This window comes from Dreissena polymorpha, chromosome 9 (genome assembly GCF_020536995.1).
Source record: "Dreissena polymorpha isolate Duluth1 chromosome 9, UMN_Dpol_1.0, whole genome shotgun sequence".
Lineage (NCBI taxonomy): Eukaryota > Metazoa > Mollusca > Bivalvia > Myida > Dreissenidae > Dreissena > Dreissena polymorpha.
Window position 1 is genome coordinate 92,760,960 of NC_068363.1, and position 14,219 is coordinate 92,775,178.

At 34.5% G+C, this 14,219-nt stretch overlaps 1 protein-coding gene across 2 annotated transcripts in view; it reads right to left on the reverse strand.

Moving 5' to 3' along the window:
• Positions 1-303: 303 nt before the first annotated feature.
• LOC127846752 (uncharacterized) overlaps positions 304-14,219 on the reverse strand; it is a 47,444-nt gene continuing 33,528 nt past the window's right edge. The window contains exons 8-10 of one of the 2 annotated variants that reach the window (XR_008033640.1): positions 13,832-13,889; positions 12,979-13,152; positions 304-8,151 (exon numbers count right to left, since the gene is read on the reverse strand). Coding sequence is in view for 1 of the 2 variants with exons in the window: in XM_052378268.1 (XP_052234228.1) it covers positions 8,123-8,151; positions 13,066-13,152; positions 13,832-13,889 (174 nt within the window). In the remaining variant the exon portion in view is untranslated. The remainder of the gene's footprint in view (positions 8,152-12,978; positions 13,153-13,831; positions 13,890-14,219) is intronic. The other variant, XM_052378268.1, reaches the window with a different exon arrangement.

Sequence of the window (14,219 nt, forward strand, 5' to 3'; positions counted from 1 at the left end):
ACTGTTTGCAAAGGCCTTTAAAACTCGGTTCCCGCACTGAAAGGGTTAAATAAAATGACCAAGCCAAAATAATACGTGAAGACATCTTTTAACATAGTTCTTTTAATATATATAGGATACGGCATGATTTATCATATCTTTTGTATAACATGCTTTTAAATGAGCAAATTAAATATATATTTACGCAAACATAATGATTAATCCCGAATGTTGTTTACATTTCGTGACGTCATTTGACGTTGCAACGTCATTTCAACAAAATAACAAAATGCGATTGGTCAATTAACGAAAACTAAGCCGATGAAAAGCTTTAAAATGTTGTATTACGCATGTGTAATATAAAAAAATATGTAATGGTTGTATTACATGAGAAACAGGGTATAGCATGTGATAAAATAATTTTTCAAGCATTCACTTTAAACATGTAACAATACATGAATACTTGTAAAACAGAAACATCATTTTAACTCAACACAAACATAACAGTGGTATACATAAATATGGCAGGAAGCTGTGGTTTCTTGATAAGCCATTATTTCATTATGATAAAACAATATGTTACCATTAGAGTTTGTTTTTTAACAACTATGCACTGGTAATCTTAACAATTCTCATATGCGATGAACAATAATTATCTCAAAAATGATATGCACATATAAAAACTGTGACCATGTTTATAGAAGAAATGACATGCATCATGCAAAAAAGGGTCTTATGCTTAATGCTGCCAGCTTAGATTCAGTCCGGCCAGCAAAGCTAAAGACAAGCCAGCAAATTCACTACATGACTAGACTCTATGAATGCTGAGGCTGATCTTGAGCTACGATGGCCGTATAAATAGAGAATACTAGGTCAGTGCTGAATAAAGCAAAGTTTATTTTGCGAGGCGTAGAAAATCTGAACCACGAGCCTTGGCGAGTGGTTCAGATTTTCTTGCCGAGCAAAATAAACTTTGCTTTATTCGGCACCGACCTAGTTTTCGATTTATCCCATCAATTTTCTTAGTCGTAAATTATTTCTTTAAAAATAGAATAGGAAAATTGAACTACACGGAAAATCCCAAAGTTATTTAAAGCAATCATTGTTTCATTATTTTAATCGTGCAGAGCCTAATACATTACAAAAAGATCAGTAACTAACCTGTTTTTCTGTTTATCATACCTCTACGTCCCAGATTTTTAAGAAATAATGAAAAAACACACTAAACAACTGCAGCTTTAGCATGAAAGAACATGCATTGTGTCGTATGACGTGTTAATAATGACGTCACAAGTACGCGCACGTAATAATGTAAATAATGTTTTTTTGCTTTTTGAGTTGCATTATGTTGAAAATATATTACATCTTGGTATCAAATTGTTTGTTTTGTTGAATCTGATTCGATTTTACTAAAAACGATTCCTTTATAGTTGATTCCGAGTAATATGACCATTCTCCGCCACGCGTGACAGCTATATTTCAGCACTGCCGAAATAGAGGAAAATTTATTCCACAGTGGTTTATTTCAACAATGCACGTCTGATGATGGGATAAAGCATAAAGCATGGCATGAAGACCGTCAAATAGTTAATAGTTTCCATTTTCTAGGCTCACCAACTGATAGAAACATGCTTTTGTATATAACCGGTATCAAACATATAAAAGTATAAAAGCTTATATTTACAAACATGCAAATGTGAAGGTTCATGGAATGGTTGTTGTAGATTTGGTTTAAAATTAGTGAGTGAATATGCAAAGGCTTAACAGACCATAATGTACAACTTATAATGTTTTCACCGGTGAACCAGTTGTTTCGACTGTGGCTGTCAAAGCATTGAGTGCATTAACCCATTTATGCCTAGCGTCTAGAGAAAAGGCCTTGGCAAACAGCGTAGACCCAGATGAGACGCTGCATGATGCGGCGTCTCATCAGGGTCTGAGCTGTTTGCTTAAAGGAATTTCTGTAAGAAATATTCTAAATATAGAAATAAATATACTAGACATCCCTAATTTTGGAAATAAATTGATCCGATTTTAGAAGGATGGGAGAGTCCACTAGGCATAAATGGTTTAATATTTAAATGACTTCTGAAACCCAATTCGATTTTTATTACAAAAGAGAATTCCTACGTAATAATCAACATATTGCACATTTTTATTGGATTTTGATAACTAGGATACTAGATCATATACCCCAGTACTGTCATGGTCTTTTTGTTGGTAAATCATGTAATCATATTGTTATTTCATGTCAATAAGCGTGGCATTTATTTAATATAACATAATGATTATACATGTTTTTTAGTTCCAGCATAACTTGCTAGACTTGATAAAAAATACAGCAATATTTTTATGCTGTCAAAACTAATTTCACTGAATGTTGCTTAATAGCTATATTATAGAAAATACACACTTTTTAACAAGCAATATATAAAGCACCTAAGTCAACAGTCAGGATTCCAGAGAAATCCTGAAAGTTTTACAACTTATGAAGGGGAGTACTCTTAACCTTTTAAAATGAGTCGTGTTCTGAGAAAAAAGGGCTTAATGCATGTGCATAAAGTGCCGTCCCAGATTAGCCTGTGCAGTCCGCACAAGCTAATCAGGGACGACACTTTCCGCTTTAATGGTATTTTTAGTTTCATGGAAGCCCCTCTTTACCGAAAATCAAGTTTAGGCGGGAAGTGTCATCCCTGATTAGCCTGTGCGGACTGCACAGGCTAATCTGGGATGACACTTTACTCACATGCATTAAGCCAAGTTTTCTCAGAACACGACTCAAATACTCAATTAACTTAAATACTTTACAAGTACAATAGATAACAGTATATACTTATATGTTTTGCACAAAACCTAACTATGATGATTAAAGCAATCTATATTATTCATATAGCACAAAAAATCAATACATTATTATGTTATTTCTTGATTACAATTTTCAAAGCACATATCAAAGCATGTAAAACACACTGTTACTTCTGATACAGAAAAGTACAGCATATGACTAACACAAACAAGAGGGCCTGAAAGGCCCAAAGTCGCTCACCTGAGATAACAAGATATTATTTGGGACAAATCTTCTGACCAAGTTTAACAAATCGGACAATAAATGTGGCCTCTAGAGTCTTAACAAGGTTTTACTATAGCCATAGGAAAAATGCCCCGCCCCCTGGCAGCCATGTTTTTCAACCAACCGGCATCATTTTCGAACTCGTCCAAGATATTAATGGGATGAATCATCTGACCAGGTTTCATTAAGATTGGACAATAAATGTGGCCTCTAGAGTGTCAACAAGATTTTACTATAACCATATTAGGAAAAATGCCCCGCCCCTTGGCAGCCATGTTTTTCAAGCAAAGGTTACCATTTCTGAACTCATAAAAGATATCAGTGGGACAAATCTTCTGAGCAAGTTTCATGAAGATCGGAAAATGAATGTGGCCTCTAGAGCGTTAACAAGGTTTTACTATAGCCATATAAGGAAAAATGCCCCGCCCCCTGGCGGCCATGCTTTTCAAATAACCGACATCATTTTTGAATTCGTCCAAGAAATCATTGGGATGAATCTTCTGACCAAGTTTCATGAGGATCGGACAATAAATGTGGCCTCTAGAGTGTTAACAAGATTTTGCTATAGCCATATAAAGCCATTTAAGGAAAAATGCCCGCCCCTTGGCAGCAATGTGTTTCAAGCAAACGTAACTATTTTCGAACTCATCCAAGATATCATTGCAACCAATCTTTTGACCAAATTTCATGAAGATTGGACAATAAATATGGCCTCTAGAGGGTGAACAAGGCAAATGTTGACGTCGCACAACGGACAACGCATGACACACGACGCACAATGGACAACAGACAAAAGGCGATCACAAAACCTCACCATGAGCACGTTCTGCTCAGGTGAGCTAAAAACAATAGTAAAATATCAAGTATAGGAACAAAATAAGATTGTTTACACCTTTATCTGCAATCCATTCAATTTAATGAAACATCTTGGTCAACAGAACACAAATGCACTGTATTGATGCATGCTTCCAAAAACAAGGGCTGTTTGTAAAACATGCATGCCCCCCATATGGGCTGTCAGTTGTAGTGGCAGCCATTGTGTGAATACGTTTTTTGTCACTGTGACCTTGACCTTTGACCTAGTGACCTGAAAATCAAAAGGGGTCATCTGCATGTCATGATAAATGTACCTATGAAGTTTCATGGTCCTAGGCCTAAGAATTCTTGAGTTATCATCCGGAAACCATTTTACTGTTTCGTGTCACTGTGACCTTGACCTTTGACCTAGTGACCTGAAAATCAATAGGGGTCATGTGCCAGTCATGATCAATGTACCTATGAAGTTTCATGATCCTAGGCAGGGTTTTGTTTTGGCCCGATTTTATAGCCGAAATTCGGCTATATTCCCAATCACAAAAAGTATACTTTTTTCTTAACCAAATTTTCAATTTTCTAAGTATAAAAAGGGCACATAATTCTGTCAAAATGCACACCAGAGTAATCTAACTTTGCCTGCCCAGTCCCCTCATGATAGTTAGTAAGTGTACCAAGTTTGAATGCAATAGCTTTGATACTTTATGAGAAAAGTGGACCTAAATACAAAACTTAACCAGACGCCAACGCCAAGGTGATGACAATAGCTCATAACTTTTTTTTCAAATGACCTTGATCTTTTACATAGTGACCTGAAAAATCAATAGGAGTCATCTGCGAGTCATGATCAATGTACCTGTGAAGTTTCATGATCCTTAAGCATAAGCAATTTTGAGTTATCATCCGGAAACAATTTTACTATTTTGGGTCACCCTGACCTTGACCTTTGACCTAGTGACCTGAAAAGCAATAGGGATCATCTGCGAGTCATGATCAATGTACCTATGAAGTTTCATGATCGTAGGCGTAAGCATTTTGAGTTATCATCCGGAAACCATTTTACTATTTCAGGTCACCGTGACCTTGACCTTTGACCTAGTGACCTCAAAATCAATAGGGGTCATCTGCGAGTCATGATCAATGTACCTATGAAGTTTCATGATCCTAGGCCTAAGCGTTTTTGAGTTATCATCCGGAAACCATCTGGTGGACGGACATACAGACATACATATGGACGGACGGACCGACATGAGCAAAACATTGTACCCCCTCTTCTTCGAAGGGGCATAAAAATGAAGGCCGAAATTGCAAAAAAACTTATAAAGCTATAAAAATACTCAAACACAATTATATAAGAACATTAAAAGTGAACAATTAACACTCATCTCCTCAATTGGCTGAATGACGAATACCTACTTGTTTGATTAAAAAAAAGAAAAGTTAAAGCTGTAGTGGGTAAAAACACACCTATCAATTTCCCTTCCACAGTCACTATGCATTTAAACAAGCAAATTCGTTGAATTGATATCCCCCGCCAATATGCTTCTTGACACAAAAGTATTATATTTTACACTCAAAAAAGCATTTTTTCAAGATACAAAGGGCCATAACTCTGTTATTAACTGATGGTGTACAATGCCATTTGGCGTGCATCATCCTGTTATACATATAAATATACTCATACCAAGTTTCAATGAAATCCGCCAAAGCACTTGCAAGATATGGCTCCGGACGGACGGAAAGACAGACAGACGGACAACGCCAAAACAATATCCCTCCGCCTATGGCGGGGGATAACAAGATCAAATAATTCCTAAAGTTTAGCATCAAGGTTACCGTAGGCATGTGTAAGTGCTTATATTTTTTTCAATGGTATTCAACTATTTCAAAACACTTTCAAATACATTTAAAGTTATAGAGAAATAAAAAGAGGCAAATAACAAAATAATTGTAATAATTATACTCTTGCATTTAATAAGCTGTAAGAATAAATAAGATTTGTGTTTGTCAGAAACACTTTGTCCCCTTTTGCGCCCCTTTGAAGCTATATATTTGACCTTTGACCTTGAAGGATGACCTTGACCTTTCACCACTCAAAATGTGCAGCTTCATGAGATACACATGCATGCCAAATATCAAGATGCTATCTTAAATATTGAAAAAGTTATTGCAAATGTTAAAGTTGGGGCAAACAAACAAACACACAAACCAACAGACAAGGCAAAAATATCAACTCTCAAACTAAATACCCAAATGCCCTACGCTTTTTTCTTGAAGGGCTTTATTATTATTTGTATTACTATTATGCTTAATTAACACTGTACATGTATTATGTGAATTGGGAATAAGACATCTAACTGGGAATGGACATCATTTTGGTGATTTTCTCAAACAAAACTTTTCATTTCATGATCTACATTTATTTTTGTAATATATTATCTATAATATAAGCTTATTAAGCAATTTTCCATGACTTTTTCATTAACAGTGATTGTATTTTTAAACTGTGTCCATGAGCGGCATGGACACAGTTTCATTTCATGAGTTTGTTTTTTTTTAATTAATAAAGAAAAACAGTTTTGAAGTAAAATCAATTTAAATGATGCTATTATATATGCAAGTATCTGTTTTAATTATAATTTGTGAAACTAGATAAATACAACATATAAAACTGCATATTATGCACTTTTGATTAAACACAATTTATTCCCAAATTGATGTCTTATTCCCAATTCACATCATGATACAGTGTTATATAAAGAAATGCCTAATTCAATGCATTTGTTGAACAGCAATTTCTTGAGATTGATAACAAAGTATTTTAGCCTCATTTATAATTACTAACATTTCAAGACCGATGAAAAATAATTTTTCCAAGGGACATGTTCACAGCAAATGGCAATATTGTCATTGATTTCAAAAAGAAAGTAAACAAAAGTATTTTTTTTAAATAAGCATTATAATTATTGCTAAGAAATTAATGCCATTTAAGATAAATTATTTTGGTAGTGGATAATCATCATTCCCAATAGACAAAAATATAAAGCATTTGTAATTGATATAATATGTTTATCCTTCGCATTGCATTAAAAATAAGCAATGCTTATGTAAATCCAGAATGACAGAGTGTTATCTTGTTAGATTTTGATCTTAAACCACTTAGCTTGGAATCCTTGTGTTTGAGCCGCATCATGTCAAATGGATATTACCCAATATAGTAGCATGGATACTACCCAATATAGTAGCATGGATATTACCCAATATAGTAGCATGGATATTACCCAATATAGTAGCATGGATATGACCCAATATAGTAGCATGGATATTACCCAATATAGTAGCATGGATATTACCCAATATAGTAGCATGGATATGACCCAATATAGTAGCATGGATATTACCCAATATAGTAGCATGGATATGACCCAATATAGTAGCATGGATATTATCCAGTATAGTAGCATGGATATTACCCAATATAGTAGCATGGATATTACCCAATATAGTAGCATGGATATGACCCAATATAGTAGCATGGATATTACCCAATATAGTAGCATGGATATGACCCAATATAGTAGCATGGATATTATCCAGTATAGTAGCATGGATATGACCCAATATAGTAGAATGGATATTGCCCAATATAGTAGCATGGATATTACCCAATATAGTAGCATGGATATTACCCAATATAGTAGCATGGATATTGCCCTATATAGTAGCATGAATATTACCCAATATAGTAGCATGGATATTACCCAATATAGTAGCATGATAAAAGCAAATCACTGACAGCAGTCTATTTTCATTTCATTTTAAATAGGCATAAATACTGTGCTTGTCATTTGAGCCAAATCACATTTTTATTGGAAATTTTTGTTGCTTCCCTGTGACGCAACAGGCCATGATTTTTGGCAAAATGATTGCGTAATTAAAAACATTTACACCCCAAACCCAAACACATATCATCAACAAGATATTTTCTGTTCATTGTTACTTTTTCTTCTTCTTTAACACCATTGTTTATCACTATAACATTTTGATTGCATTTGATGTGACAAAGCTCTCCTTATTGTTATAAATGGCTACTGCCGTATATTGATTGACCTGCATTTTGGGCCCAAGGCCTTTCTTTACAGATGGTGTGGAACTTGTCTGTTTTTACTTTATATTTGTAAGATGATTCAAGTTCTGTGAATGATTCTTTATATGTATAAGATGCCAGTAAATGATGCCCGTTCATAAAAGCCACATGTCTCAATGTATCCCCCGCAGGTTCATCTTGCCTGAAAACAAGAAAACAAATTAATGCCATAAAAATATTCAACAAACAAAGCAAGAGCTTTGTTTGTAAAACACAATGACCCCTACTGCACTTTGAAGCCACATAGCAGCAATTTAATAGAAAATTATTAAGCCCAAGGCCTGTAACTTTGTCAAATATCAATGGACATGAGCAAAACCTTAATTTGATCTGAGGATATGTAGATACACTCACAAACCAACTGTCAGCATCTGGAAGATATTTGGATTTTTTTTCCGGAAAAGTAAAAAAACAAAATTCCCAAGTCCATGGCATGTATTTTCTCAAGAATCAATGGACCAAAACAAATTTAAACTTGATCTGTTAGTCATGTCGATAGACTCAAACATAAACAAGAGGGCCATGATGGCCCTGAATCGCTCACCTCACTAACCTTGCTACATCAACTTAAATTCTATCAGACCCATATACAATCACAAGCCAGATTTCATTAATTAATACATTCCGACAAAATTTCATTAAGACATGATGAAAACTGTGACCTCTCTTGTCGACTAATGGGGTTGTTTACCCTCAGGACTTCCGTTAAAAAACCATTGCCTGAGCACACTGCTTAACATAAAACTCTGCATTAAAAGGTTAAAAAACCGCCATAATATGGTCAGCCCAATTTTACTGGGCTGTACCATTTATAAATAGGGTACTTTGCAGTGTTGGTGCGGTGCTTTAATAAAAATCTAGTAGTTAAAAATAGCTTTACTTAAAATTAATTACAAGCGTTATAAATACATTACTCAATTTAACAACAAAGTTACTGATCCTAACACTATTAAAAAGTGGAGTTTTGATTGGTTCATAGGCCGATAAAACAACGTCTCGGATTGGTTAAAATTGCTTAATAAGAAATACATGTAGGTCAATCCGTTTCGGAATCTGAAATTTGCACAGCGGATGACCTTGACATTGTAGAATGTAAACAATCAATTTTTATACAGGAAATATTAGAAATGAGTGATAAAAGGATAATTAAATCCAAAAGAACTTAAATTTTACTAAAATCGAACATAAATTGATTTATAGTAATAAGTTACTATGTTGATGTTATATTATACGTATTATTATTTATATTATTATTATGATATTGTTGTTGTGTGACCTCTATTGTCTACACAAGGTTTTTCTATGATTTGACCTAGTGACCTAGTTTTTGACCCCAGATGACCCAAATACAATCCCAACCCAGATTTCATCAAGATTAACATAGTGGCCAAATTGTATTAAGTTTGTATGAATACTGTGACCTCTGCTGTCTACAAAAGTGTTTTTTTAACTTTGACCTAGTGACCTAGTTTTAGACCCTTTATGACCCAAATTCCATTCCATCCCAGATTTTAACAAGACAAGCATTCTGACCATATTTCATTAAAATCTGATGAAAACTGTGACCTCTATTGTCTACACAAGGTTTTTCTATGATTTGACCTATTGACCTAATTTCTGACCCAAGATGGCATCACAATCCCAACCAAGATTTCATCAAGATAAACATTCTGACCAAATTTCATAAAGATTGGATGAAAACTGTGACCTCTATTGACTACACAAGGTTTTTCTATTATTTGACCTAGTGACCTAGTTTTTGACCTCAGATGACCCAAATACAATCCCAACCCAGATATCATCAATATAAACATTCTGACCAGATTTCATAAAAATTGGATGAAAACTGTGACCTCTTTTGTCTACACAAGGTTTTTCTATTATTTGACCTAGTGACCTTGTTTTTGACCCCAGATGACCCAAATACAATCACAATCCAGATTTTATCAAGATAAACATTCTGACCAAATTTCATAAAGATTGGATGAAAACTGTGACCTCTATTGTCTACACAAGTTTTTTTATTATTTGACCTAGTGACCTAGTTTTTTACCCCAGACGACCCAAATACCATCCCAACCTAGATTTCACCAAGATAAACATTCAGACCAAATTTCATACAAGCTTTTGTATCTCAACACGGATTGACCTACATGCAACTGCAAGCTAAGGAAATCCGACCAATCAGAGCCATGTTTTTAAAATGCTGTCAGCCAATAAAAATTCCGCTTTTTAACAGCGTTAGGCATAGCGTTGCCGAATTATCGTGTATTGCGTTTTTAGAGCCTTTTGAATAATAAAGTAAAGCTATTTTTAAACTACTAGATTTTTATCAAAGCACCACATCCACACTGCAAAGTATCTTATATTATAAATGGTACAGCCCAGTATAATCGGGCTGACCATATTATGGTCGATTTCGGCTTTTTAATGTAGAGTTTATATGTTAAGCAGTGTGCTCGGGCAATGGTTTTTAACCGAAGTCCCGAGGGTAAACAACCCCATACAGCAACCAAATTTCATAAAGATTGGATGAAAACTGTGACCTATATTGTGTACACAAGATTTTTCTATTATTTGACCTAGTGACCTAGTTTTTGACCCCAGATGACCCAAATACAATCCCAACCCAGATTTCATCAAGATAAACATTCTGACCAAATTTCATATAGATAGGATGAAACCTGTGACCTCTACCGTCTACACAAACAAATTGTTGACGGACACATGCACAACGGACGCCGGACATCACATGGTCACATAAGCTCACCATGTCACTAAAAATCAGGTAAATATCATGTCACTAAAAATCAGGTAAATATCTGCAATCTTTTAACAAAATAAAAGGGCCTAAAAGGCCCAAAGTTGCTCAACTGATGACTGACATGTTCTGTGCTGCCCAAGATATCATTAGAACAAATGTTCTGACCAAGTTTTAGTAAGATTGGACTATAAATGTGACTTTTTTAGTGCACTACATGTATAGCCATATAAGAAAAAATTCCCTGGCACCCATGTTTTTCAACCAACCATTTTCAAACACATCCAAGTTATCATTGGGACAAATCTTCTGACCAAGTGTCATTAAGATCAGACAATAAATGTGGCCTCTAGAGAATTAACAAGGTTTTACTATAGCTATATAAGGAAATATGCCCTGCCCCCTGGCGGCTATGTTTTTCAACCAACAGGAACCATTTTCACACTCGTCCAAGATATTATTAAAACCAATCTTCTTGCCAAATTTTATAAAGATCAGGCAACAAATGTGGCCTCAAGAATGTAAACAAGGCAAATGTTGATGCCGCAAGACTCACAATGCATGACGGACTAAAGGTGATCACAAAAGCTAAAAGTCCAGAAAACTGTTATTGTAGAAAATAAATTTTAAGTCACAGGGTCATAACCAAAAATCAATGGAGCCAAACTAAACTCAATCTTGATCATTCTGTAGCTAATGCGGGTTTGCTCTCATACATAAAAGCAGGTACATGTCTCAAAGCGTTTCAAAAAAAAATGCTGGACATTAAAAAAAAAGAAAACATTTCATCATAAATCTATGCGCCGGACCCAACATCATTTTCAATCTGTAAGTCATGTGGACGGACGTCTGAAATCAGGTACATAAATTTATGCATTTGGCAAAAATGTCCGCAAAACTACCCGGTACAAAACTACTATAGAGAAAATGTTTACTGGTCATGTACGTAATTCCGGCCTGTACGTAAAAAATCGGCCACCTGTGTAAAATCATTTTCATGATCTTTACGCATATATTTTGTTTTTATTTAGAAAAATCAACATGAAAACCATCCCCACTCGCAATATTTTGCAAATGTAAGAACCATATCACCGTAGACTTTTGCGTTAAAATGTCACAAATATAGCAGGAAATATTTGGCTCATGGGGAAAGTGATGTCATCATATGTTGCAACAATTATAATCATATAAGAAACAAATATATTTGATAAAATAATTTTTATTTTATCTAATAAACTTTAATCAAAGTTTTACCAATTTATTGTACAAAAACTTATATTCAAAACATACAAATCAGAACCTAAATATAAATTTTTAATATATGAATTACCTCCCTTTATAAGAATATTGCTAGATTACATGTTTAAATATTATATATAAGCGTTTACTAATAATCAACACTGAAGTCAACTTTTCAAACAAAATGTGTTTACTTTTTTAGCTATGTTTGAAAAAATTTATTAAACACATTAAAAACAAATATTTTTTAATGAAATAGCAGTTTCCCCATTGTTTATATTTATTAAAATAGGTAGGGGGAGTAAATGGTATAATAATTTCGCATTTTTTTTAAATTTCAAGTCAAAAATATTAATAGTATAAACATTGATTAATACTCTGAAATTGAAGACATTTGTCAAAAGATATTGCTTTGTAATTTTATCTGCAGATCAAACTGAAAAGTTTTTAGGTACATTTAACCTACGAAAATGGATAGTTTACATGTCATCATTTTCTGTTCATAAAGTAACATTCACTGATCTAATTCTATTTAAATTTTCATGCTAGGTGAGTTTTGAACCCAGGATTATATATGTGAAGTTTAGTTTCAACCAGTTGCCTAACACTAAAGATTTTTCTTAAATAGTCCCAAAAGTGGCCGGAATTACGTACATGACCAGTAAGTCCAAGGCCCAATATTTTCGCCCAAAATCGAATGACCGGAATGAAACGCAAACTTGCTCTGTAACTCATGCAGGTAGACTTAAAAAAATCAGGTAATTATCTTCAAGCGTTAAGGAAAAAAATCCGCAAACAGAATGCCCGACAGACAGACAGACTGACATTCCGACTATTATGTGCCATCCTACCAGGGCACTAAAACATTTTCTTGGAGATAATAATGTTTACTCTCAACGTTGGGCAAGAAAATGGACTGTTAGATATTGTTTTTATACATATCTGTGCAAGCTAGCCATGGTTACTTACCTCGCTCTTTCAAGCCCTGATCAAAGTTCCTGTAGACAAAGATGAGCTCATACATCAGGAACAGCCAGGCTAGCCATGGTTACTTACCTCGCTCTTTCAAGCCCTGATCAAAGTTCCTGTAGACAAAGATGAGCTCGTACATCAGGAACAGCCAGGCTAGCATAGCGAGGGCACCTGAAAATTGGAGCAGCATTCTGCAAATAATGGGCTTAATGTATGTGCGAAAAAGCGCTGTCCCAGATTAGCCTGTTCGGTCTGCATAGGCTAAACAGGAACAAGAACTACTGCCTACACTTAATTTTCATTCAAAAAGGGACCTCATTAAAACACAAAACTGTTGTCCCTGATAAGCATATGGGGACAGCACAGGCTTGGATGACACTTAATCCACATGCATGTAGTCCAGTTTTCCCAGACCCAGGCTAATATCATGTCTCACATGACCTAGGACAATATCATGTCTCACATGACCTAGGACAATATCATGTCTCACATGACCTAGGACAATATCATGTCTCACATGACCTAGGACAATATCATGTCTCACATGACCTAGGACAATATTCCTCAACTTAATTTTATACAAAAAAATAATTAAAATCATAAAAAAATATTATATACTTGGTACCAATTTCATTTGTGTCATTAAAATCGGTGTACATAAAGAATGCTATAGATAGATTTGCTAAATACTATCTTGTTTAAATCAATTTTATAATCTTCATTGGACAAAACAACTTTCAATATATTGTGTCTATGTATATGTATCTTTCCTTTTATTGAACAATTTACTTAAGAGATAACCACTGCCAGCCAGTAGAGTGTTAATACACCATTGACGCCAGCAACATACCTGCTACGATGACTATGTACACCATCATTGTGGCTTGAGTGGTAATGTCATGATACACCTGTAAAAACAATCAATGAAGCGCATACATTCACAAAGAATTCAAACCAATTATACAACATTTTTATAAAGAACTCAAATTCTAGTCTTAAGGTATTATATTTCATTATAAAAATGTGACAGTTAAAAAAACAAAAAAACAAGAGATGTGTTTGTCAGAAACACAATGCCCCCTACTGCACCTCTTTGATACATGTTTTTTTGCCTTTGACCTTTAAGGATGACCTTGACCTTTCACCACTCAAAATATGCAGCTCCATGATATACACATGCATGCCAAATATCAAGTTGCTATGTGAAGGGACTTACAAGTTATGAGCATTTTTCAAAA